This window comes from Staurois parvus, unplaced genomic scaffold (genome assembly GCF_062004578.1).
Source record: "Staurois parvus isolate SC_StPar_1 unplaced genomic scaffold, SC_StPar_1.0 ptg001210l, whole genome shotgun sequence".
NCBI lineage: Eukaryota > Metazoa > Chordata > Amphibia > Anura > Ranidae > Staurois > Staurois parvus.
Window position 1 is genome coordinate 39106 of NW_028319006.1, and position 25708 is coordinate 64813.

General features: G+C 44.5%; 1 protein-coding gene across 1 annotated transcript in view; it reads left to right on the forward strand.

Annotated features, from left to right (window-relative positions):
- The window catches only part of IGDCC4 (immunoglobulin superfamily DCC subclass member 4), a gene marked incomplete at its 5' end in the record, with an annotated part of 116182 nt that overhangs the window by 32199 nt on the left and 58275 nt on the right, over nt 1-25708 (forward strand). The window contains 5 exons of the mRNA XM_089660193.1: nt 885-1022; nt 8718-8888; nt 15489-15719; nt 18490-18597; nt 25503-25683. Of these exons, the coding sequence (XP_089516319.1) occupies nt 885-1022; nt 8718-8888; nt 15489-15719; nt 18490-18597; nt 25503-25683 (829 nt within the window). The remainder of the gene's footprint in view (nt 1-884; nt 1023-8717; nt 8889-15488; nt 15720-18489; nt 18598-25502; nt 25684-25708) is intronic.

Below are 25708 nucleotides of genomic sequence, written 5' to 3' on the forward strand. Positions count from 1 at the left end.
GGGGTGAAGGACACTGAGTGGAGGCCACTGGAGGGATTGGCAGAGAGGGGTGGAGGACACTGAGTGGAGATCAGTGGAGGGATTGGCAGAGAGGGGTGGAGGACACTGAGTGGAGGTCAGTGGAGGGATTGGCAGAGAGGGGTGGAGGACACTGAGTGGAGGCCAGTGGAGGGATTGGCAGAGAGGGGTGAAGGACACTGAGTGGAGACCACTGGAGGGATTGGCAGAGAGGGGTGGAGGACACTGAGTGGAGATCAGTGGAGGGATTGGCAGAGAGGGGTGGAGGACACTGAGTGGAGATCAGTGGAGGGATTGGCAGAGAGGGATGGAGGACACTGATTGGAGATCAGTGGAGGGATTGGCAGAGAGGGAAGGCAGATATGGAACGGTTAGCAAGGTGGATGAGTCTGGCAGCAGCATTCATCCTATCCTTGACCCACCAATTCCATTTCTTTTATTCCTACCTCCTCGTATGGTTCATACTCTTTTGTACATTTTGTTATTTTTTCTCAAGTTGCAATTGACTTGGCAGTTTGGTTATGACAGCAGAGTTGGGATGTTGATGTTTCATACTTACCGGGGGGTGGGGGGGTCCAACCACATATGGTCATGAAGGCCGTATCTCCCATCCATTACATAAGAAGAGGCCAATATTCTGCCAAGCAATGGAAATCACAGAAGCAGGTTCTTCCTACTGCCTCTGCGTGGTTATGGGTGTGGTGGTGGGGGAATCACTGAGTGGAGATCATTGGAGGGATTGGCAGAGAAGGGTGGAGGACACTGAGTGGAGGCCTCTGCATGGTTATGGGTGTGGTGGTGGGGGAATCACTGAGTATCTCCACTGATGGGCCTTTGCATTTACTGATGGTCAATCTCTTCATTAGTTCCAGCAGCTGCCCCCATGTTGTCACTGATCGGTGAGACGCCTGAGGATATCCATGTTAAATGGCTCCCTCTTCAGCCCGAGCTGACCAATGGCATCATCACCAAGTACCGCATTGAATACACCACGCTGAAAGATGGTAAGAGTAAATTAATGTCTTCAGAAGTTGCCATTGTCTTTAAAATTGCTTTAAAAACCCAAATATATAGCCTAGAGAAAAAAAAATGATTAGACTTTAGTTACTGAACATAAGAAGGAAATGTAATACTAAATGTAAATGTAATAGCAAATGTTAGAAGTGCAGATCAATTATATTAATGTTGCTAATTTGGATGACACTTCAGGGTCTATTTATGTCAGAACGTCAGAAGCTTGCACACAAGTTGGGAAAAAGGTCCCGTATTTATGGTTGTACTGTGTAGCGCCATCCAGTGATCAAAATGAGGTATAGCTTTCTCATTGAGGTAACTCAGAAAAACTACCGCATTTTGACCACTAGATGGAGCTGACAATACAGGCATTCATCTCTTAGAAAAAATATGGGACATCTTGTCCAACTTGCATGAATGTTTTTGACGCTCATGCAATAAATGTTGTATAAAGAGACCCCCTTAATTACATTTAGATAAACAGTAAATGCAGTTTTCTGATATTAAAAAAGTAATGAGAGAAATACAGGCTCTGTTACCTCCTTTTTAAGTTAACTACTTACCTATCAGGCCATACATGTAAAAAAAATCAGCATTTTTTAATTGAAAATTATTTAGAACCCCCAAACAGAGTATATATACAGTTGTGTTCAAAATAATAGCAGTCAGACATCACTAACCGGATCAATCACTGTTTCTGGTAGAAATGATATTTCTACATGGCAAATAATTTACTAGCAGGTGTAGTAGAGTAATAGAAATCCAACAGACCCAACAGTCATGACATGCATGCTGCTGAGTCTGTGTCATTGAATCACTCATTGAAAGGGGCGTGTTCAAAATAATAGCCGTGTGGAGTTCTATTAGTGAGGTCATTCATTTTTTAAAAAACAGGTGGCAATTATTGCCCTTATTTAAGGAAGGAAGGCAGCAAATGTTGTACATGCTGGTTACAGTGCATTTCTCTCTGAAATTCTGAGGAAAATGGGTCGTTCCAGACATTGTTCAGAAGAACAGCGTACCTTGATTAAAAAGTTGATTGGAGAGGGGAAAACATATAAAGAAGTGCAGAAGATGATCGGCTGCTCAGCTAAAATGATCACAAATGCTTTAAAATGACAACCAAAACCTGAAAGACGAGGAAGAAAGCGAAAAACTACCATTGGAATGGATAGAAGAATAGCCAAAATGGCGCAGACTCAGCCAACAATCAGCTCCAGGAAGATGAAAGAAGGTGTGACGTTCCCTGTGAGGACTGTTACAATTAGAAGACGCCTATGTGAAGCCAAACTATCTGCAAGAAGTCCCCGCAAAGTCCCACTGTTGGAGAAAAGATGTGCTGAAGAGGTTACAATTTGCCAAAGAGCACATTGACTGGCCTAAAGAGAAATGGCGCAACATTTTGTGGACTGATTGTTCTTTTTGGGTCTAGTGGCCGGAGACAGTTTGTCAGACGACCCCCAAACACTGAATTCAAGCCACAGTACACTGTGAAGACAGTGAAGCATGGTGGTGCAAGCATCATGATATGGGGATGTTTCTCATACTACGGTGTTGGGCCTATTTATCGCATACCAGGGATCATGGATCAGTTTGAATCCATCAGAATACTTGAAGAGGTCATGCTGCCTTATGCTGAAGAGGAAATGCCCTTGAAATGGGTGTTCTAACAAGACAACGACCCCAAACACACCAGTAAACGTGTAACATCTTGGTTCCAGACCAACAAGATTGACATTATGGAGTGGCCAGCCCAATCCCCGGATCTTAATCCAATAGAAAACTTGTGGGGTGACATCAAAAATGCAGTTTCTGAGGCAAAACCAAGAAATAGAGAAGAACTGTGGAATGTCGTCCAATCATCCTGGGCTGGAATACCTGATCACAGGGGCCAGAAGTTGGGTGACTCCATGCAACACAGATGTACAGCAGTTCTCAGAAACAGTGCGACTACAACCAAATATTCATGAAGTCATTCAAAGGAAAGCAAAATCTTCAAACATTTTTAAGTTTATACAGTGGGGCAAAAAAGTATTTAGTCAGCCACCAATTGTGCAAGTTCTCCCACTTACAAAGATGAGAGAGGCCTGTAATTGGCATCATAGGTAGACCTCAACTATGAGAGACAAAATGAGAAAACAAATCCAGACAATCACATTGGCTGATTTGGAAAGAATTTATTTGCAAATTATGGTGAAAAATAAGTATTTGGTCAATATGAAAAATTCATCTCAATACTTTGTTATATATCCTTTGTTGGCAATGACAGAGGTCAGACGTTTCCTGGAAGTCTTCACAAGGTTGGCACACACTGTTGCTGGTATGTTGGCCCATCCTCCATGCAGATCTCCTCTAGAGCAGTGATGTTTTGGGGCTGTCGCTGGGCAACACGGACTTTCAACTCCCTCCAAAGGTTTTCTATGGGGTTGAGATCTGGAGACTAGCTAGGCCACTCCAGGACCTTGAAATGCTTCTTACGAAGCCACTCCTTCGTTGCCCGGGCGGTATGTTTGGGATCATTGTCATGTTGGAAGACCCAGCCACGTTTCCTCTTCAATGCCCTTGCTGATGGAAGGAGGTTTGCACTCAAAATCTCACGATACATGGCCCCATTCATTCTGTCCTGTACAGGGATCAGTCGTCCTGGTCCCTTTGCAGAGAAACAGCCCCAAAGCATGATGTTGCCACCCCCATGCTTCACAGTAGGTATGGTGTTCTTTGGATGCAACTCAGCATTCTCTCTCTTCCAAACACAACGAGTTGTTTTTCTACCAAACAGTTCTATTTTGGTTTCATCTGACCATATGACATTCTCCCAATCCTCTTCTGGATCATCCAAATGCTCTCTAGCCATCTTCAGACGGGCCCGGACATGTACTGGCTTAAGCAGGGGGACCGTCTGGCACTGCAGGATCTGAGTCCCTGGCGGCGTAGTGTGTTACTGATGGTAGCCTTTGTTATGTTGGTCCCAGCTCTCTGCAGGTCATTCATAAGGTCCCCCCGTGTGGTCCTGGGATTTTTGCTTACCGTTGTTGTGATCATTTTGACCCCACGGGGTGAGATCTTGCGTGGAGCCCCAGATCGAGGGAGATTATCAGTGGTCTTGTATGTCTTCCATTTTCTAATTATTGCTCCCATAGTTGATTTGTTCACACCAAGCTGCTTGCCTATTGCAGATTCAGTTTTCCCAGCCTGGTGCAGGTCTACAATTTTGTTTCTGGTGTCCTTCGACAGCTCTTTTGTCTTCACCATAGTGGAGTTTGGAGTGTGACTGTTTGAGGTTGTGGACAGGTGTCTTTTATATTGATAACAAGTTCAAACAGGTGCCATTGATACAGGTAATGAGTGCAGGACAGAGGAGCCTCTTAAAGAAGGAGGTACAGGTCTGTGAGAGCCAGAAATCTTGCTTGTTTGTAGGTGACCAAATACTTATTTTCCACCATAATTTGCAAATAAATTCTTTCCAGATCAGCCAATGTGATTGTCTGGATTTGTTTTCTCATTTTGTCTCTCATAGTTGAGGTCTCCCTATGATGCCAATTACAGGCCTCTCTCATCTTTGTAAGTGGGAGAACTTGCACAATTGGTGGTGACTAAATACTTTTTTGCCCCACTGTATAGTGAATGTTTGAGTTTGTAAAGAAGAATACAAACACTGCGATTTTTTGGAACCGTCTAATATTCACTTTTCTTAAATTTTTTTAGAGGAACAACACAAATTTGATGTATTTTTCTTCCTGTTTTGATTTGGAATAGAATGTGTCGTGTTCCCAATGCATTTGTGTGGATGGAAATAAAAGCTATTAGAAGGATTTTCAGCTTTATTCACTTTTTTAAACACACTGCTATTATTTTGAACACAACTGTGTATATATACTGTATATATATATATATATATATATACACTGCTCAAAAAAAAATTGAAGAGGGTCGGTGAAACCAGCGGTGGTGACACCGCTGGACCGAGGGACAGGTAAGTGGCTGTATTTTAAATGTCAGCAGCTACAGTTTTTCTAGCTGTGTTCTTTTATTTATTTTTTTCAGCTGAAAATCCGCTTTAAAGTCTACAGGGTGCAATTTCTCATTGAAGTCCAAAATTGTAGCATTTCAAATATATTTTTCTTCCATGTGGGAATATATAAAATTTTTAGTGTTGGGTTTAACTTTAGGACGTAGACCCAATGTGGGTATGCAGACAGTGGGGTTTATTTATTAAAGGCAAATAGACTGTTCACTTTGCAAGGGAATTAGCCCCAGAGTTTAGTGAACGAGGAGGAGGTCTGATGACTTCTATCATCCAATCACGTGCAAGCAAAAATGCAATTTTTCAAATTTTCCTTGCATGTGATTGGGTGTTCTTTCCAAATTGAACTTTCATCCCTTTTACTAAGGTCCGTAGAAAATTCCTTTACATGTAACTTCCCTTATGCAAGCCATAGATGATGTCATTTTCTTTCTTTCAACTAGGGGTTCAGGAAACAAAATCCTTCGATTCCCCCCATCAACACAGTCAGTGTTTATTGGGGGAATCCTTCCCATGGAACTATTCTGTTCTTCCAGGAAGGAGAGGGGGGAATCCTTGGGCAAGGGGCCCCAGAATTTGTCGCTTTAAATGCACAGATGGGGCTAGTCAGGTTTCCCACCAGAATGCCATCTCGCCTTATCTGGCCCAGGGGGTGTGGTATTACTCACTGGCCTGCATTCTTGTTGGGTTGGTGGCTGCCTTCAGGCCTTCTGCTGGGCTGGCTCCTTCCCTGAATCTATAGGTGGTCCTCCCTCTGGGGACTGGTGAGGTTCAACGATCCTCCTCTCCAAGTCCAACCTGGAGGCAGGCTCCTTCCAAATGGGCCCCCTCCCAGACTCCTGCATCCCAGCCTCTCACTTCATCTTCCACCTGAACTCTCCTGTTGCTGAGCAGACTCAGTCAAACTTAAGGGCTGTCCTGACCCCATGCCAAGCCAGCTGCCTGGGGATTGGTCAGGATCCCTTAAGTATGCAGATCAGCCCTTCCTCACTCCACCCACGGCCTTCTAGAAACTTCTGAAGTCTCTAGGGCAGGGAGAGGATCTGATCTGTAGAGCCCTCAGCCCTGACCTAAGGTGACTTGGCTGACTCACACACAGGCTGATTCATGCCCAGGCTGCTACTCTTCCTCTCTGAAAAAACTAACTAGCTCCCCTTGACTACCTAGAGGGGCACTACAGATGGATCAAATCTCGGCTGGTTCCTCAAGATTCGATCCATCTATGACCTGCTTTAGAAAGTGACCAGTCTATTTGATTCGGTAAATCAACCCCAAGAACTTCTGACTTTGGAGTCTCTTTCTGTTTATTGGACTCAGAAAGTACAGAAGCCATTTGGATGGTTGGCATAGTGGCCAAGCAACTTCCATAATTTAAAAGTGGCCAATGACTAAAAACACCAGATTTCTCTATTGATAGGTTTACTTTAAAACTCGGATTTTGACACACATGAATTTGTTCAATAAAAACAAAAAAAACAAACAAAAAACAATGGAGTGCTGTTAGCATGGCTCATCGCACTGCTGTGCTTAAAGTGTTGCTAAACCCACAACAGTACAATCAGTCTGTAGATGCAGTAAAGCATGCTTGTTATTCTCATTGTGGGACCTAAGGGGTTAATCCTCCGCATTGTGCAAAAAGCCTGATTGATCCTGACTTCTCTGATCATCCCCTTCTTCCAGAGTCCACCTCTCATCTCCTGATAAGACATTTTGTGTGGAGTCACTCAGTTTGGTGTGTATTGCTAGAGAGGATTTTTTTGGGAGAGTACATGTGATTAGCACAGGGCCAATCAGCGCTGTCTAGACAGAGGTCAGGTGTTCTGCATCCTCCTAGAGCAGAAAGTAAACTCCTACAAGCTTTAACCAGTGCTCAGCTGGACACTGATAGAAGTCACAAGACTGCTATATACTGCTGATGAGAAAGGTATTTAGCAGTTTATATTTACTAAAATAATTGCATTTTAATGTTCTGTGTACTGTGGGAGACCAGATATAGTGAATGCAGAGTCCAGGGAGAGCGGATATAGTGAATGCAGGGTCCGGGGAGACGGGATATAGTGAATGCAGGGTCCGGGGAGACCAGATATAGTGAATGCAGGGTCCGGGGAGACCAGATATAGTGAATGCAGGGTCCGGGGAGATCAGATATAGTGAATGCGGGGTCCGGGGAGACCAGATATAGTGAGTGCAGGGTCCGGGGAGACCAGATATAGTGAATGCAGGGTCCGGGGAGATCAGATATAGTGAATGCGGGGTCCGGGGAGACCAGATATAGGGAATGCAGGGTCCATGGAGACCGGATATAATGAATGCAGGGTCCGGGGAGAGCGGATATAGTGAGTGCAGGGTCCGGGGAGAGCAGATATAGTGAATGCAGGGTCCGGGGAGAGCAGATATAGTGAATGCGGGGTCCGGGGAGACCGGATATAGTGAGTGCAGGGTCCGGGGAGAGCGGATACAGTGAATGCAGGGTCCGGGGAGAGCAGATATAGTGAATGCAGGGTCCGGGTAGACCAGATATAGTGAATGCCAGGTCCGGGGAGAGCGGATACAGTGAATGCAGGGTCCGGGGAGAGCGGATATAGTGAATTCAGGGTCTGGGGTGAGCTGATATAGTAAATGCAGGGTCCAGGGAGACCAGATATAGTGAATGCAGGGTCCAGGGAGAGCAGATATAGTAAATGCAGGGTCCGGGGAGACCAGATATAGTGAATGCAGGGTCCAGGGAGAGCAGATATAGTAAATACAGGGTCCGGGGAGACCGGATATAGTGAATACAGGGTCCAGGGAAAGCGGATATAGTGAATTTAGGGTCCGGGGAGAGCAGATATAGTGAATGTGGGGTCCGGGGAGAGCGGATATAGTGAATGCAGTGTACGGGGAGAGCAGATACAATGAATGTGGGGTCCGGGGAGAGCAGATATAGTGAATGCGGGGTCCGGGGAGAGCAGATATAGTGAATGCAGGGTCCAGGGAGAGCGGATATAGTGAATGCAGGGTCCGGGGAGAGCGGATATAGTGAATGCAGGGTCTGGGGAGAGTGGATATAGTGAATGCGGGGTCCGGGGAGAGCAGATATAGTGAATGCAGGGTCCGGGGAGAGCGGATATAGTGAATGCGGGGTCCGGGGAGAGCAGATATAGTGAATGCGGGGTCCGGGTAGAGCGGATATAGTGAATGCAGGGTCCGGGGAGAGCGGATATAGTGAATGCCGGGTCCGAGGAGAGCAGATATAGTGAATGCAGGGTCCGGGGAGAGCGGATATAGTGAATGCAGGGTCCGGGGAGAGGGGATATAGTGAATGCGGGGTCCGGGGAGAGCGGATATAGTGAATGCGGGGTCCGGGGAGACCGGATATAGTGAATGCAGGGTCCGGGGAGAGCGGATATAGTGAATGCAGGGTCCGGGGAGAGCGGATATAGTGAATGCAGGGTCCGGGGAGAGCGGATATAGTGAATGCAGGGTCCGGGGAGAGCGGATATAGTGAATGCAGGGTCCGTGGTTTAGTAACACTTTAATGCATTATATTATAGTTTAAACACCGATGGACTAACATCTATACAAACACTTTACAAATACATTGACAAGTTTTTCTCTAGGGCTTTTAGACTATTCCACATTTCTTCCCGCTTTGTGACATTCCTTTCCTTGTCACCCTCAGGTGTGGTCTCCATGGTAGAAGTTGGAGGAAATGAGACCGGGGTTACGCTCTCTTCCCTGCAGCCCGGTACGGTATATAAAGTGCGGATTTCAGCCAGCACCTCGGCAGGATACGGGGCGCCCTCTAGCTGGGCGCTGCAGCGCACTCCAGAAAGAGTCAACCAGTCACAAGGTTTGTGATATTTCGGGGGTCTTCACACTTTCTGGGGATGGACATGTCACCGGTCAGAATTGTCATCTCTGTAACTTCAATGATACGGGCAGTTTAATTTGCACCCCTGAGGGAGTCCTTTGCTTCCAGCTCAGTGAAATTTGGATATCCTGTAGATGGCAGAATGCACCCAGCGCCGGATTCCCAGCCTTGGAAATCCACAAATGAACCTTCTCATCCTATCCCCTCAATTGTTACCCCCGTTTTATCTGCCGAGACAGCAGCCGGGTGTTTACCCACCCAGTGAGGAGACAGAGGAGGCGCCATCTAAGTGCAGCAAGTTGAGAACATTTATTCACATATTAAAATGGCAACTCACAAGATAGAGGATTAAAAAGCGCTTGCCATAGAAAATTCATGCGCTGCGATCCGGAGTGCTGGCTGCGACCTTCGGTGTGGATGTCTTAGGTGGCACCCAGCATTTCCTGCACACCTGGAAGGAAAAGGGTGACGTCGCTTCGGTGGCGCCACCCTTTGTTTGACATGCCTCATCCACGTTGCATTGTGGCCACGGCATGCATTATATCCCCTGTTGCTGTCGCGTTTAGCGAATGCGATCCAATCGAGTGAAAGGGGCTGCTCTGCAAGCTCCCCACACCCACGTGCAATCAGTGCCGGGACAAGATCATCCGGCGCCCGGGGCACAGACGCCAAACCATCAGCCTTGAATTAGTAGCAGGGCCCCCCAATCCCTACAGTAAACCATTGAGCCCAGGGCAGCCATCCCTCCCGCCCACCCCTTGCCTTGCATGTGGCTTGCTAGTAGTGTGGGTTTCAAAGGGTTAAAGCAGGCAGTAGGGAGGCGATACATTGCCAACTCACCGCCTGTCCGAATGCAGAGAGCAAAGTTAGAGCGAACAAGGACTGTACATGATGCGTAGGAGGGGAAGGAGGCAGGTAGTGCTCATTCATGGATTTCCAGCTTCGGGTGCGTCCTGCCATCTGCAGGATGGATTGGGGATTGTCTAGCACCATTTGTTCACAGCATTTTAATACAGTGGGGGCGCTGTGGAGCATTTATTTATTTCAGGTACTTCTATTGCGCCATCAATGTACGCTTTACATATATATTGTACATTCACATCAGTCCCTAACCCTCAAGGAGCGTACAATCTAAGGTCCTAACTCACATTCATACATACACATACTAGGGACAATTTAGACAGGATCCAATGAACCTAACAGCATGTCTTTGGAGTGTGGGAGAAAACCGGAGTACCCGGAGGAAACCCACACAGGCACAGGGAGAACATGCAAACTTCAGGCAGGTGGTGCCGTGGTTGGGATTTAAACCAATGACCCGAATACTGCCAGGCGGAAGTGCTAACCATTTAGCCACTGTGCCGGATCGTAGATAAATGTGTGTAAAGGTGAAAAATAGGAACCCCTCCATCCACTGCCTGAAAAGAGAAAAGCAACATCATTTAACGAGCAAACTAATCCCCTGCCTCTTGAGAAACGCAACATTGAATGTAGCGTGCGCACTTCCCATATGGAAGAGAAATATATTTTCAATATATTTAGAAAAAAGAAAATTATACATGTGACATATATTTACAATATATTGGTCTACACGAATATATTTTAACATGTATTCCAAAAGTGTAAATTAAAATATATTTTCCAAAGGCATATATTTAAAAATGGCATATATTTTAAAATTTATTTTTCAAAATATATTTTTTGCAGATATTTTTGAATACTTAAAAAAAAATGCATTTAAACTTAGATTTTTAAATATACTTGTAAATGCATTCCAAATTACACTTTGATACATATTGTGTTCTGAATTTATTTTTAATAATATATTCACAAATATATTGAAATATGTTTTTGAAATATGTTGAATATGGCCAACATTTTTGTATTTGAAATATATGTCAATATATTGGGGAACAATATATTAAGAATGTATTTTTAAAATATATTTTTCAAAATATATTTTCCAGATATTTTTGAACATCTAAAAAAAAAATGCATTTAAACTTAGATTTTTAAATATACTTGTAAATGCATTCTAAATTACACTTTGATACATATTGCAGCACGTGCTCTGAATATAATTTTAATCATGTGTTCACAAATATATTGAAATATATTTTTGAAATATACTGAATATGGTCAAAATGTTTGTATTTGAAATATATGTCAATATTATTTGGGAAGAATATATTAAGAATGTATTTTTAAAATATATTTAAATATATTTTTCAAAATATATGTTCCAGATATTTTTGAACATCTAAAAAAATGCATTTAAACTTAGATTTTTAAATATTCTTGTAAATGCATTCCAAATTACACTTTTATACATATTTCAGTACGTGTACTGAATATATTTTTAATCATTTATTCACAAATATATTGAAACATTTTTATATTTGAAATATATATCAATATATACGGGAAAAATATATTAAGATTGTATTTTTAAAATATATTTTTCAAAATATATTTTCCAGATATTTTCAAACATCTAAAAACAATGCATTTAAACGTAGCTTTTTTTAAATATACTTATAAATGCATTCCAAATTACACTTTGATACATATTGCAGCATGTATTCTGAATATATTTTTAATAAAATATTCACAAATATGTTGAAATATATTTTAGAAATATAATGAATATGGCCAAAATTGTAGTATTTTAAATATATGTCAATATATTTGGGAAGAATATATTAAGAATGTATTTTTAAAATATATTTAAAATATATTTCCACAATGTAAAGCTGCTGATACCATTGTTCTCCCCAGTCCATCCTGCAGATGGCAGGATGCACCCATGTGGCCCTGGAAATCCACGAATGAGCACTCCTGGCCTCCCTCCCCACCTGTGCATGTGCAGTCCATGCTTTCACAACTCCTTTTTTTTTTTTTTTTTTGCAAGAGTAAAGTAGAGCAGACTGTGCATGCGTGGGTGGGTGGGTATGAAGCCCGGAGTGCTGGTTCATGGATTTCTGGGTCTGTGCAGCTAATGCTGGGTGCATGCTGCCATCTGCTGGAAGGATGGGGGATGACAATGGTATCAGGAGTTGAAGAGGTGGGCAATATTTTGGTAATTTTACATTTTACATTTTAATATTTTGGGGGCACTGTGGTGCGTGAGTGGTGAAGTCTTGCTGAACACAAGCTCCAGAGCTCTACATATGGTGAGCAGTGTGTGGTCAAGACATTTATTGTGTTTTCCATGGCATCCACACCATGCATGAAAAACATTTTACACATGGAGGAGATTTACTAAAACTGGAGCACTCACGATCTGGTGCAGCTGCGCATGGCAGCCAATCAGCTTCTACCTTCAGCTTGTTTATCCCTTCCAGTCCGGACACTTTCCCCCCCTTCCAGTCCGGACACTTTCCCCCCCTTCCAGTCCGGACACTTTCCCCCCCTTCCAGTTCGGACACTTTCCCCCCCTTCCAGTTCGGACACTTTCCCCCCCTTCCAGTCTGGACACTTTCCCCCCCTTCCAGTCCGGACACTTTCCCCCCTTCCAGTCCGGACACTTTCACCCCCTTCCTGTCCAGGCCAATTTTCAGCTTTCAGCGCTATCACACTTTGAATGACCATTGCGCGGTCATGCAACACTGTACCCATAGGAATTTTTTAAGCATGTTTTTGAGACAGATAAAACTCTATTTTGGTGGTATTTATTCACCGCTGGGATTTTTTTTTTTTTTTGCTATATAAATCAAAAAGTCCAAACATTTTGAAATAAAAGTGTTTTTCTTATAACATTTTGCAAATAAATAATCTTTCTTCATAAATCTGGGCCCAAATGTATTCAGTTATCTTTTTAGTAAAAAAAAAACAACAAATTAGTTTATAACCAGAAATCATAATTTTTCTAATTTTTTTTACAATTTTATTTTATTTTTTTATATTATTATTATTATTATTTTTTACATACTGTCACCCTAGCAGTAGTGTCACCATAGTGACACTGTACTACTTGTGGGGGGTGATGAAGATTTTTTTTTCTCTTTGATTGTTTTTTCACCCATTAAGGCTGTAAAAGTAATAATTTCTCCTTCTCTCTGGCTGCATTCCTGCAGCCATTGAGAAATACTGTGTGAGCTGTGATTGGTCACAGCTTGTCACATGGTACAAGGCTGTTGTGAATAGCCCTGTACCATATGACCTCTGTGATCATTCACAGATTTCACACGTAGTAAGCAATGATGTCAGAAGTGACATCTTGCTTACTACTCTTCATGTGATCACTAATTGGCCAATCAGTGATCACATGATCGGGACCTCGCACAGAGGTCCCGTACGACGATCGGTGTTCTACTGTTTCCGGAGGACACAGCGGGCACCGAATTGCGGTGCTGTGCGCTTACAGGGAGCGCGCACAAGGGAGGACGTTTATAAACATGCGCCGGACGGGAAGTGGTTAATTAAACATTGAAAATAAGTCCTCACGCACACTGGATGTTTTTACAGCGGCTGTTTTTGGCTTTTGGTGTTTTTTTTCTACAGCCAGTAAACCCCCCAGCATGTTATCCTCGGTGTCCATACACACACAGACTGGAATCAACGTTTTTTGGCTGGAAAAAAACCCAGAACTAGTGGACTTCTAGAGGAGTTTTCTAGCTGTAAAAACGCTCTAACGCAGCAAAACGCTGCAAAATGGCGTTTTTGGACTTTTTTTGCCAAAAAAAATATTTTTTTTTTGTAAGAAAAAGCGCTAAAAAACACGGGAAAATGCCACTAAACGCTAATGCAAAAAACACAAAAAAAAAACTGAAAAACTCACCTTTTTTAACGTGACTTTACACAGCTAATGTTACCAGCGTTGTCAAAACGTCAAGTGTGCAATGAGGGCTAACGCTGAAAAACGCGGCAAAACATGGTAAATCGCGGCAAACCGGTGTTTTTATTCTTTTTTTGACCGGAAAAAAAAATTGGGGTAAAAAAAAAACGCAAACGTGAAAAAATACAGCTAAACACTAATGCAGAACCGCTAAAAAAAGCTGAAAAACTCACGCGGCTGGTAAAAACCCAAGACTAGTGGGTTGGTAGAGGAGTTTTTGAAAAACGCATTAAAATGCAGTAAACCGCCGCGTACCAGCGTTTTTGGAAATTTTTGGATGAAAAAAAATTTTTTTTTTGGGCACTAAAAACGCAAATGGAAAACGTGGGAAAACACAGCTAAACGCGGCAAAACTCTAATGCAAAATGCTAAAGAAAAGCTGAAAAACTCACGTTTTTAACCCGACTTTACACAGCTAATATTACCAGCGTTATCAAAACGTCCCATGTGCATGGGGGCTAAAACCTGGAAGCTGATTGGTTAACATGCACAGCTGCACCAGATTCTGTCTGCGCCAGTTTTAGTAAATCTCCTCCCATAGAATCATGTAGTATCGCAGAAAAGTTCTCGTGTACTAAGGACTTGGACCTCTTCCGCTTAACCCCATCCCTCCCAGCCCTGATGTTCCCTTAACCCCTTTGCACCGGTGCCTCCCAGCTCTTCAAGAGTTTCAGAAGCATGGAGGTGGGCGGGGTTTTAGGGTCATGGGACCGCCGTAATTCGCTGTCTCCTTTTATATTGTAAAGCGCTGAGCAAACTGTTGGCGCTATATAAACCGTGTATAATAATAATAATAATAATAATAAAAAAAGAAAAATGCCCTAAAGCTCCATTCGGAGAGGAGCTTATAAGTATAATTTAGGCACGTATGCGCATAAATGCACGCATGTGCAAAATTTATTCCAGTGGCCTGAATAAATTAATATTTAATTTAAAAAAAACGTGTAAATGAATGAACAAATGTAGTAAATTAATTCAATTTAATACATTAGTAATAAATTAGAATTGTTCCAATACACAACGATAGTCTTTGCTTAAGCATTTTTTTTATATGTCTTTCAGTATATTGTAACTATTGTTTGTGTAATAAAAGATCATTTTCATTTTTATAACTGGAGTCTATGGTATTTATAAAGTCCATAAAAATATATATATATACTTTGTGTATAGGAACAATTCTAGTTACCCACGTGGAAGAAAAATATATTATAAATAGATTTTAAAAATATTCTTCCCAAATATATTGACATATATTTGAAATACCACTAATATAAATATATATATATATATATATATATATATATATGTAAATCTATTTATATCTATCTTAGATTGTAAGCTCCCAGGATCAGGGCCCTCCTATCCCTCTTGTATTGAACTGTATTGTTGCTGTATTGTCTCCCTTTATATTGTAAAGCGCTGAGCAAACTGTTGCCGCGATATAAATCCTGTATAATAATAATAATATATATATGCACTGTATTATGAAATGCATTTTTATTACAAAATATATGAAAAATATTTTTAAAAATACATTTTTCAATATACTGTTTTGTTTTTAAAATTACATTCCATGTACTTCTTTGGAATGCATTTACAAATATATGTAAAAATATAAGTTAAAATGACTTTTTTATATGTTCAAAAGAATCTGAAGAATAAATTTAAAAAATATATATTTTTAAAAATATTTTTCATATATTTTGTAATATGTAAAAATCCATTCTTTTTTTTCTGTACAGTGGAGCAGGCACAAGTCCAACTGAAAGTCATCGCCCACACCGATTCCTTATTTGTCAGCTGGCAGCTGCCCCGTGCCGACCTCCTGATCACTGGTTACCGGCTTTATTACCGTCGGGTGTGTCCTACCCCAGATCCTGCTGTATCCTGTCCATGGCAAGGGAAGAATGACTGGGACCGCGGGCCAATTAAACTGAAGAAGAAGAGGAAACAATATGAGATAACTGATCTCGGTGAGTTACCTTGTCTGAGTCTGTGGGCAACCAGGGCCACCTGGGGTGGAATGTAGTCAACCAGGGCCACCTGGGGTAGAATGTGGTCAACCAGGGCCACCTGGGGTGGAATGTGGTAAACCAGGGCCACCTGGGGCAGAATGTGGTCAACCAGGGCCACCTGAGGTGGAATGTGGTCAGCCAGGGCCACCTGGGGTGGAATGTGGTCAACCAGGGCCACCTGGGGTGGAATGTGGTCAACCAGGGCCACCTGGGGTAGAATGTGGTCAACCAAGGCCACCTGGGGTGGAATGTGGTCAACCAGGGCCACCTGGGGTGGAATGTGGTCAACCAGGGCCACCTGAGGTGGAATGTGGTCAAGATCTGCCTGGGTCCTGTTCAGACTTAATAGGCCGGATCCATCAGGCTGCAATGTACATGTCAAGTCATGGTAGCACTTACCCCCTTAAGGGCTTGCTGTTTAGGTCCCGTGGTTCTTTCACAGTAGATGCACAAGCAATAGTCAGTCCCTCACTTGGCTCAGTAGTCAGTCTAGGGGTGTGCTTTTCTGATGCTTTATTGCAGAACTTGAATTTATAATGTCCCTGTAATGGGTCCCTGCCTGGGTGCTTCCATCAGAAAACATGCTTCCTTGCTGCTGGGACACAGGACCAAGGTATTATAGCTGGGCATTGCACCCAAAGTCCGTAAACAAAAACCCGTAAGTGAAAAAAAAAAATGCAAGTGCAAAACACAAAGACAAAAAAGTACACTTAGGGGTGTACTTTAGTCCACCCCCCGAAGGGGAAGGACCTTTACCCTGATCCCCCTGGGCGCAAGGCTCCTGACAGGGACAAAGGTTTCCACAAGGCCCACCTAGCCAAAAGGCCTGGCGGACCCCTTTCCTTGTGGCTGGCCGAAGCCGCCCACCAAGTACTGGGTCAGGGAGCTCTCCAGAAGAGACCCCCCAGGAACAGGAGAGGAAAGAACTTAATGGCCACCTATCCTCCCCCCTAGACTTCAAGGCAGGACCAAGGACCCACACCCTCCATCCCAGTGAGAAAAAAACACACACAAAAGTGGAAGGTGACAAAACAGTGGGTAGAAAATAAATAAATAAATAGATAAGTGGCCGTGCAATTGTGCACTAGATAGGCCCTGAGGCCCGTAGCAAAAAAATTCCCCTGGACTTAGCCAAAAGGCCTTGCCCTAAAAGGCACAGTGCAGAAAAAGTGTCTAGAACAGTGACCATGGGTACTTTTCACACTTGGAATTCCACGCCCATGTGCTATTAAGAGCACCCCTCATGCGACCACTCTCAGGGGACACTGCTTCGTGGACTCTCTGCCTCCCCGGCCCCTGGCCAGACAAGGTAAATCAAATCAGGAGGAACTGGGCCCCTCCAGTTCTCCCAGAGAAATTACTCCCGGGCCCCAACAGCCTGTGGGTGCCTTGGTTTCTCTTCCAGCTGGTACTAACCTTCAGAGCCCTCATCATACCAGCAGGGGTGCTATACAGCCAGCCATCCCTGCCAAAAGGCAAGAATGATGGCGGAGCGCCCCTACTGGACACTGATTAGAACAGATTTTTTTTTCTTCTTTTCGAAGTCCCTTGGTGTAGTGAGCACACTAATAAAACTAGCACCCAGTGCAAAAAAAAGTGATCACGCAAAAAGTGAAGGACACAAAAAAAGTGCACAGGGTGTACGTCTGGCCCTCCTCTGAAGAGAAACGGCCCTAGCCCTAATCCCCTGAGGCGCAAGGCTCCTGACGAGGACTGAGGCACTCACTTGGTCCACCCGACTGAAACCGGGTGGACCACTTTCTTCAGGAGGCCACCCCGAGTACTAAGTGGGACTCCCCCGAAAGGAGACCCCATGAGAGGAGAATGCCCTGACCTGTGCTGCCAGGTGGAAATGCTAACCATTTAGCCACTGTGCTGCCAAATTTAATAAATAAATGGAAAATAAATACACATAAATAAAAATAATCATAATTAAATACTATATACTAAAAATAATCATAAATAAATAATAATTAACCCCTAACCTTAACCCCCTAACCCTTAAAAGAATGTTAAATAAAATAATAATAATAATAATAAAAAAAAATAAACACTTAAACCCGAACAAAAAAAATACATTTATAATAATAATAATAAAAAATGTAAAATAAATACACAAATAAATAAAAATAATCATAAATACTATATATAAATAAATTAGTAATATTTAACCCATAACCTTAATTCCCCCCTTTAAAAAGGTAATAAAATAATAACAATAATAATTTATTATTATTATTATTGTATTTTTTTGTTCGGGTTTGGGTGTTTATTTTATTATTATTTCTTTTTTTTTTTTTAAGGTTAGGGGTTAATTATTTATTTATCATGTTTTTTGTATTTATATGTACATTTTTAATTTTATTCAACATTTATTTATTCATATATTAGTACTTTTCTCTTGTAACATTTTTTCATTTGAGCAGAAAATCGCTCAAACGGCGTTTTAAAATCCGCGAAAGCGTGCAAAAACATACCATTCGCACATTTCTGTTCTTTTCTATGGGAATAAATATGCGCCAAAAACGCACAAATCTGCCCAATTTGAGCTACAAATGTAGCACCAAAACTTTTTTGAGCTTCAAGCAACATGGAGTGGTGATGTGAACCATCTCCATAAAGTAATATAGATTTTTTTCCCCCCTGACTGTTTTGGGGCTTTGAGTTTTGTGCTACAAAACGCTCAGGTGTGAATGTGGCCTTATTCCTCTTCTTCATCTCGTTACAGTTCCTGGACAGCTGTACCAAGTCCGGCTGGTGACATACTATAAGAAGCAAGAAATGCAGACCGTCATGTGGGAGGGAAGAACCAGACAGATTCCAACTGCCCCACCAGGTAAGGTGTCCACCTGCCCATCCTATATATTCAATATTGTGTCCTCATGTCTGAAAGAAGAACGGTCTCTGGTACTCCGAGCCATATGACGTCCCCCCAGAACGCGCTCTCCTGCGCGTACCCCAGGGGGCACGCACCCGGCGATCTCCGTGATCGCTGTGTCCTACGGACACAGCTGATCACATGATGTGGTAAAAGGCCGATCCCAGCGGCCTTTTACCACGTGATCAGCGGTGTCCAATGACACGCTGATCACAGGGAAATGCAAGTGCCGGTTCTCGGCTGCACTTTCCTCACGCTGTCAGATCGTGAGGAAAGTACTGCCGAGAACCGGCAGTTGTCAGAGCGGGGATCGGCACCGATCATCAGGGCACTGATGATCAGTGCCCTGATGATCGGTGCCCAGCAGTGCCACCCGCAAGTTCCGCCCACCTGTGCCCAGCAGTGCGCCCACTAGCTCCGCCCACCTGTGCCCAGATCACCCACCTGTGCCCAGCAGTGCACCCACCTGTGCCCAGCAGTGCCCCCACCTGTGCCACTCTGCAGTGTCACACACCTGTGCCCAGAAGTGTCACCTACTTGTGCCCAGAAGTGCCACCCACCTGTGCCCACCCACCAGTGCTGCCCACCAGTGCCACCCACCAGTGCAGCCAGTCAGTGCCACCAGTCAGTGCCCAGGGGTTGTGCCAGTCAGTGCCGCCAGTCAGTGCCCAGCAGTGATGCCAGTCAGTGCCGTCTATCAGTACCCATCATCAGTGTCACCTATCAGTGCCGCCTATCAGTGCTGCATATTAGTGCCACCTATCCGTGACACCTCATTAGTGCTGTCTATCAGTGCCGCCTATCCGTGCCACCTCATTAGTACTGCCTATCAGTGCCCTTTAGTGCTGCCTATCAGTGCCCATCAGTGCTGCCTATCAGTGCCCATCAGTGCTGCCTCATCAACACACATCAGTGAAGGAGAAAAAATACCTGTTTGAAAAATTTTATAATAGAAACAAAGAAAAAAAATTTTTTTTTTCACATTTTTTGCACTTTTTTTATTTATAGCGCAAAAAGTAAAGCGCCCAGTGGCAATTAAATACCACCAAAAGAAAGCTCTATTTGTGAGAAAAAAATTATCAAAATTTCATATGGGTAAAATGTTGCATGACCGCGCAATTGTCAATCAAAGTGCGGCAGCGCTGAAAGCTGAAAATTGGCCTGGTAAGGAAGGGGGTATAAGTGCCCGGTAGGCAAGTGGTTAAAAGTGAAGCGGAAAAAAGACAGATGCAGACAGTCCCAGACAGGATGATATTTCTCATTGGTCATCATTGGTCAAGTTTCTCAGGAGCAATGGCGTAGCTTGAGGAACCTGAGTCCATAAGAAAAATACGAGCTAAGATCCCTGAGCTTGATTCTTGTAAACGCTTATCCAGACTTAAAGGGGAACTTCACTTTCCCCTTTTAAAATGATATTAAAGGCTCAGGTTTTTTTTAAAATTTCAAACATGTTATACACGGCTCAAATAAATTAAAGGAACACTTTGAAAACATCTCGGATGCCAATGGGGAAAAATCTCATGCTGGATATCTATGCAGCAACTCAGAATGGTCCTGACAACGTCGGGGAAGGCTCCTAATGAGACGATGGATGGTGTCTTGGGGGATTTCCTCCCAGATCTGGAGCAGGGCATCACTGAGCTCCTGGACAGTCTGAGGTGCAACCTGGCGGCTTTGGATGGATCGAAAAATGACATCCCAGAGGGGTTCTATTGGATTTAGGTCAGGTGCGTGGGGGCCATTCAATGGTATAAATTCCTTCATCCTCCAGGAACTGCCTGCATACTCTCACCACATGAGGCTGGGCATTGTCGGGCACCAGGAGGAACCCAGGACCCACTGCACCAGGAGGAACCCAGGACCCACTGCACCAGGAGGAACCCAGGACCCACTGCACCAGGAGGAACCCAGGACCCACTGCACCAGGAGGAACCCAGGACCCACTGCACCAGTGTAGGCTCTGACAATGGGTCCAAGGATTTCATCCCGATACCTAATGGCAGTCAGGGTGCCATTGTCTAGCCTGTAGAGGTCTGTGCATCCCTCCATGGATATGCCTCCCCAGACCATCACTGACCCACCACCAAAACAGTCATGCTGAACCATGTTACAGGCAGCATAATGTTCTCCACGGCTTCTCCAGACCCTTTCACGTCTGTCACATGTGCTCAGGGTGAACCTGCTCTCATCTGTGAAAAGCACAGGGAGCCAGTGGTGGACCTGCCATTTCTGGTGTTCAATGGCAAATGCCAATTGTGCTCTATGGTGCTGGGCAGTGAACACAGGGCCCACTAGAGGATGTCGGGCTCTCAGGCCACCCTCATGAAGTCTGTTTCTGATTGTTTGGTCAGAGACATTCACACCAGTGTCCTGCTGGAGGTCATTTTGTAGGGCTCTGGCAGGGCTCATCCTGTTCCTCCTTGCACAAAGGAGCAGATACCGGTCCTGCTGATGGGTTAAGGACCTTCTACGGTCCTGTCCAGCTCTCCTAGAGTAACTACCTGTCTCCTGGAATCTCCTCCATGCTCTTGAGACTGTGCTGGGAGACACAGCAAACCTTCTGGCAATGGCAGGTATTGATGTGATATCCTGGAGTAGTTGGACTGCCTGTGCGACCTCTGTAGGGTCCAGGTATGGCCTCATGCTACCAGTAGTGACACCGACCCTAGCCAAATGCACAACTAGTGAAAAACAGACAGAAAAGATGAGTAGGGAAAAAATGTCAGCGACCTCCACCTGTAAAACCATTCCTGTTTTGGGGGTCTTCTCATTGTTGCCCATCTAGTGCACCTGTTATTAATTTCATTAACACCAAAGCTGCTGAAACTGAATAACAACCCCCTCTGCGACTTACCTGACCAGATCAATATCCAAGGAGATTTATTGACTTGATGCTAGACTCTGATTAAAAAGTGTTTCTTTAATTTTTTTGAGCAGTGTACTTACCTGCTTTGTGCAGAGCAGTCTCAATTCCCTTTTCTGTGGTCCTCCACCAGCTCTCCTGGCCAATGGCTCCCGCTGCTGTGTGTCAGCCAATAAGGAAGGAGAGACCCGATAGAGCCTTTGCTCTTGTGCACATCCCTGGATCGAGATTGGGCTCAGGTAAGTATTGGGGTGGGGGCTGGGGAGCAGCACAGAGAAGGTTTTTTACCTTCATATATAGAGTGCTTGAAGGTAAAAAAAACCTTCAGCCCCTACAACCACTTTCATTTCTTTTTTTTTGCCAGTTTTACCCTAAAGTAGTTGTAAATATCTGAAGTGAACAAAGCATATCCTTCTATAGTGTGCACCTGCCTCAATCCAAAGTAGTGATTTCTGTTGGCTCTCCCTTCCCTTTTATATCTGCATAAGTCACTTAGGACAGGCAATGTTGACACCACAGAATCATGGGGTATGGCAGCGCCCCTCCACCTCCAGCACTGGGTGATTGACAACCTCAGCTGTGCTTGATTACCTGTGAGATTGTGTGGAGGGGGAGGTGTGTCCATTCCCTCCACTCAGGTCTCAGGTTACACTGAGCTCTCCTCTCTGTGCTCTGCGGTGTGTGATATCAGATCTCCTGCCCCCTACCTGCTAGAGCTTAGACATGTTTTATAAAATGAGTCTTTTAGGAGGCTGTAGAGGAGAGAGAGCTACAGATAAACATGTACAACTTATGTAGGACGATTTGTTTCATCTCCTGAATTCTCCTTAAAGCGGAGTTCCACCTGAAAAAAAAAAAAGGCAGCAGCTACAAAAACTGTACAGACATTTACCTGTCCCTCGGTCCAGCGGTGTTCTCACCGTGGCATCTTCAGTGTGGGCACCCGGCTGTGACAGCTTGCAGCTTCACAGCCGGGTCCCACTGCGCATGCGCGAGAAGCGCTGCGCTTTGTGAATGGCCCCGTAGTCTTCTGGGACCTGTCACGTGCCCCACAAGACTACGTGGAGGGAGGACAACATCTGCTTCAGATCGCCTTAGGCCAGGAGTGGGCAACTGTGGCCCTCCAGCTGTTGTAGAACTACAAGTCCCATGAGGCATTGCAAAACTGACAGCTACAAGCATGACTCCCAAAGGCAGAGGCATGATGGGACTTGTAATTCACCAACAGTTGCCCACCCCTGCCTCAGGCGAAGTGGGAGCGGGTTCCTGTCAGATTCGGGTACCCGCTCACCCCCCCCCCCGCTCCTCCCCAAAGGTGCCAATCCTTAATGGGGAGCGGGGGACAAAGGCTTAAAGCGGAACTTCCCCTTTTGGGTGGAGCTCTGCTTTAAGGGCCATACTTACCAGTCCAACGAATCCAGCATTGTCTAGTGTCAACTGCTACTCCATCTCAGTACCGTCATGTGCTGCCATCTTCTCTTCTGATGTCATCAGAAGGCCGGCTGTCCTTCCTGGGTTCCTTTAGCTGGCCCCCCCCATGATGAGTTCTCCCCAAATGTGCCAATCCTTAATGGGGAGCAAGGGACAAAGGCTTAAAGCGGAACTTCCCCTTTTGGGTGGAGCTCTGCTTCCAAAACCATACTTACCAGTCCAACGAATCCAGCATTGTCTAGTGTCAGCTGCCGCTCCATCTCAGTACTGTCATGTGCTGCCATCTTCTCTTCTGATGTCATCAGAAGGCCGGCTGTCCTTCCTGGGTTCCTTGAGCTGGCCCCTGATGATGAGTGCCAGTGCAGTGCAGCTGAGATTGGCCACTGCAGTTGGAGATTAACCCGAAGCCTCTTGAGATGTTTGATGTCAGTATTCCAGGAGTCTTCAGGTAGAAAGTGGGGAAGGACGTGCCTAGGTGAGAAACCCATAAGTGCTTGGCTGGGACCTGCTAAAAAAAAAGTACCTAAGCCCACCCCTCCAAAATGATAATATTCAATGGTACTGGGGAAAGGGCTGCAGGAGTCAAATCACGGAGATTCATAGATGGAATCTCTATTACCTACAACTGCCTAGGCCAGGGGTAGGCAACCTGCGGCTCTCCAGCTGTTGCAAGACTACAAGTTCCATCATGCCTCTGCAAGTCATAGTTGTAACTATCAGTCTTGTAATGTTGCAATGCCTCATGGGAAATGTAGTTCCACAACAGCTAGAGAGCCGCAGGTTGCCTACCCCTGGCCTAGGCAGACCACGTTACCTCCTGTAGCTAACACCTCCAACCTTCACAACCTCTTCTTCACCCTGCACGCCATCCCATTCCTATAGACCCCATGGTATCCCTCTTTCCTTCAAGGGAGGCAAATTAGTCGCACAATTGTTCAAGGACATGGCGCTGGAGAGGGTGTAGGGGCAGATTCAGCCTCCGCCAGCCCTATACCGGAACCATGAAACACGCTCGGCTTTTAGCCGCCTGAAGTGTTGCGTGTCGTAATGTCTATCCTGGTGTCCGGAAAGACTTTTATCCTTGCATTATCCATTCCTGTGCAGCACCATGCAAAATAAAAGAGATTAATATCAAGTGCAGGGGCAGACTGACAACTCATGGGGCCCCCAGGCAATAGGAGATTATGGGGCCCCTGTGTCCTTGCCCAAACTCAAAAAAGCCTATGAAAAAGGTACCAGGAGCATCTCATGGGGCCCCCTACTGACCCCGGGTCCTCGGGCAGTGCCCGAGTTTCCAAATGGTCAGCCCGCCCCTGATCAAGTGGCCACAGCTCTAGTAGTCAGTCCAGACCACAACTTATGCACCCCACTTTGCACCCCACTGGGCGGTATTAGCTGTAGGTTTGCTATATTACATCTTAAGCAAAACTAGCGGTCACCATCAGCAGCCAATTGGCATTCGTTTTGTATATGAAATGTGTCTTTTATGGGCTGTCATTGGCCGCAGTTCGATTTTCCTCTTACTAAAGTCAAACAGGCTTTCACTTTGTGAGGGAATTTTCCCCACACCCTAGTGAAGGGGGTGAAGCTCTACTGACTTCCATCATCCAATCATGGGCAAGCAAAAGATGATATTTTTTTTTAACCCCCCTGGCGGTATTCCCGAGTGTAGCTCGGCGTAAAGTTTCAGCACCACAAGCGGTAACCCCCCCGAGCTACACTCGGGAATACACTGCAGCGTTGCTCCGGGATCTCTTCTGCACTTACCTTGTCCTGCGCTCCCGTGATGTCCCCCCTGCAACGTCCCCGGCAATGTCCTCCAGCTGATGCCACCATCTGTCTTCCGGGTTCCGTTCCCTGTGACGTCGGGACGTACGGGGACGGAACTGGCGGGAAATTTAAAAATGTCAAAAAGTGACATTCACTAAATTCACTAAAATCACATAGTATAACATTCCTGTATCAAACCATTTCACATACATTTTGTCCCGAGTGCTTTGTCCGGCGCCCTGCCTGCATTTTTACTGTTCTTTCTGCCTGGAAACTGAGAAACGTCCATGGCGTCCAAAAAGCGTCCCTTTAGGTCAAAAGCGGTTTTAGACCGGCTAGAGAACAGCGATAGTAAATCAGAACCACTTGCAGAATTGAGTGATAATGATTCGTGGGGGAAATTCCTCATCAGACACTGAAAACGATTCTGCGACTTTGCTCAGCGATGTGCGAACTTGGCGCTCTATTTCACATTTCAGTGTTTTTCGTTTGATTATATTATTGAATTAAATTTATTATTATTATATTATTATTTTTTATGATTCTTTATTATATTATAATTTATTATTTCGTGTTTCAAGTTTTATCATCCCCGGGATGTTTACTAGACTCTTGTTCGGACAGATTTCAGTGAGTTATTCCTAAATATTACAGTCCTACAAGAAAAAAACGACCTATTTCCATGCAAAAAAATGTACCGCTTTGAGCACAGAAATACTGATATAATCAGACCCATAGGGAGGGTACGGTTGATTCTGATCTACATTTCAGCTTCTTGTATAATCTGTTTGATCTGCAGATTTTAAATCCCAGCGGATCCCACCACTACCACCCAGCCATATCCAGGTGGAACCCAACAGCTCTACCTCTGCATGGGTGAAATGGAGGAAGCCCATAATCAGCAGCAAGATTGTGAATTATACTGTACGTTGTGGGCCATGGGGAACCAAGAACGCCTCGCTGTTCACCTATCACAGCAGGTAAGGTGGAGAACCTCCATAACGA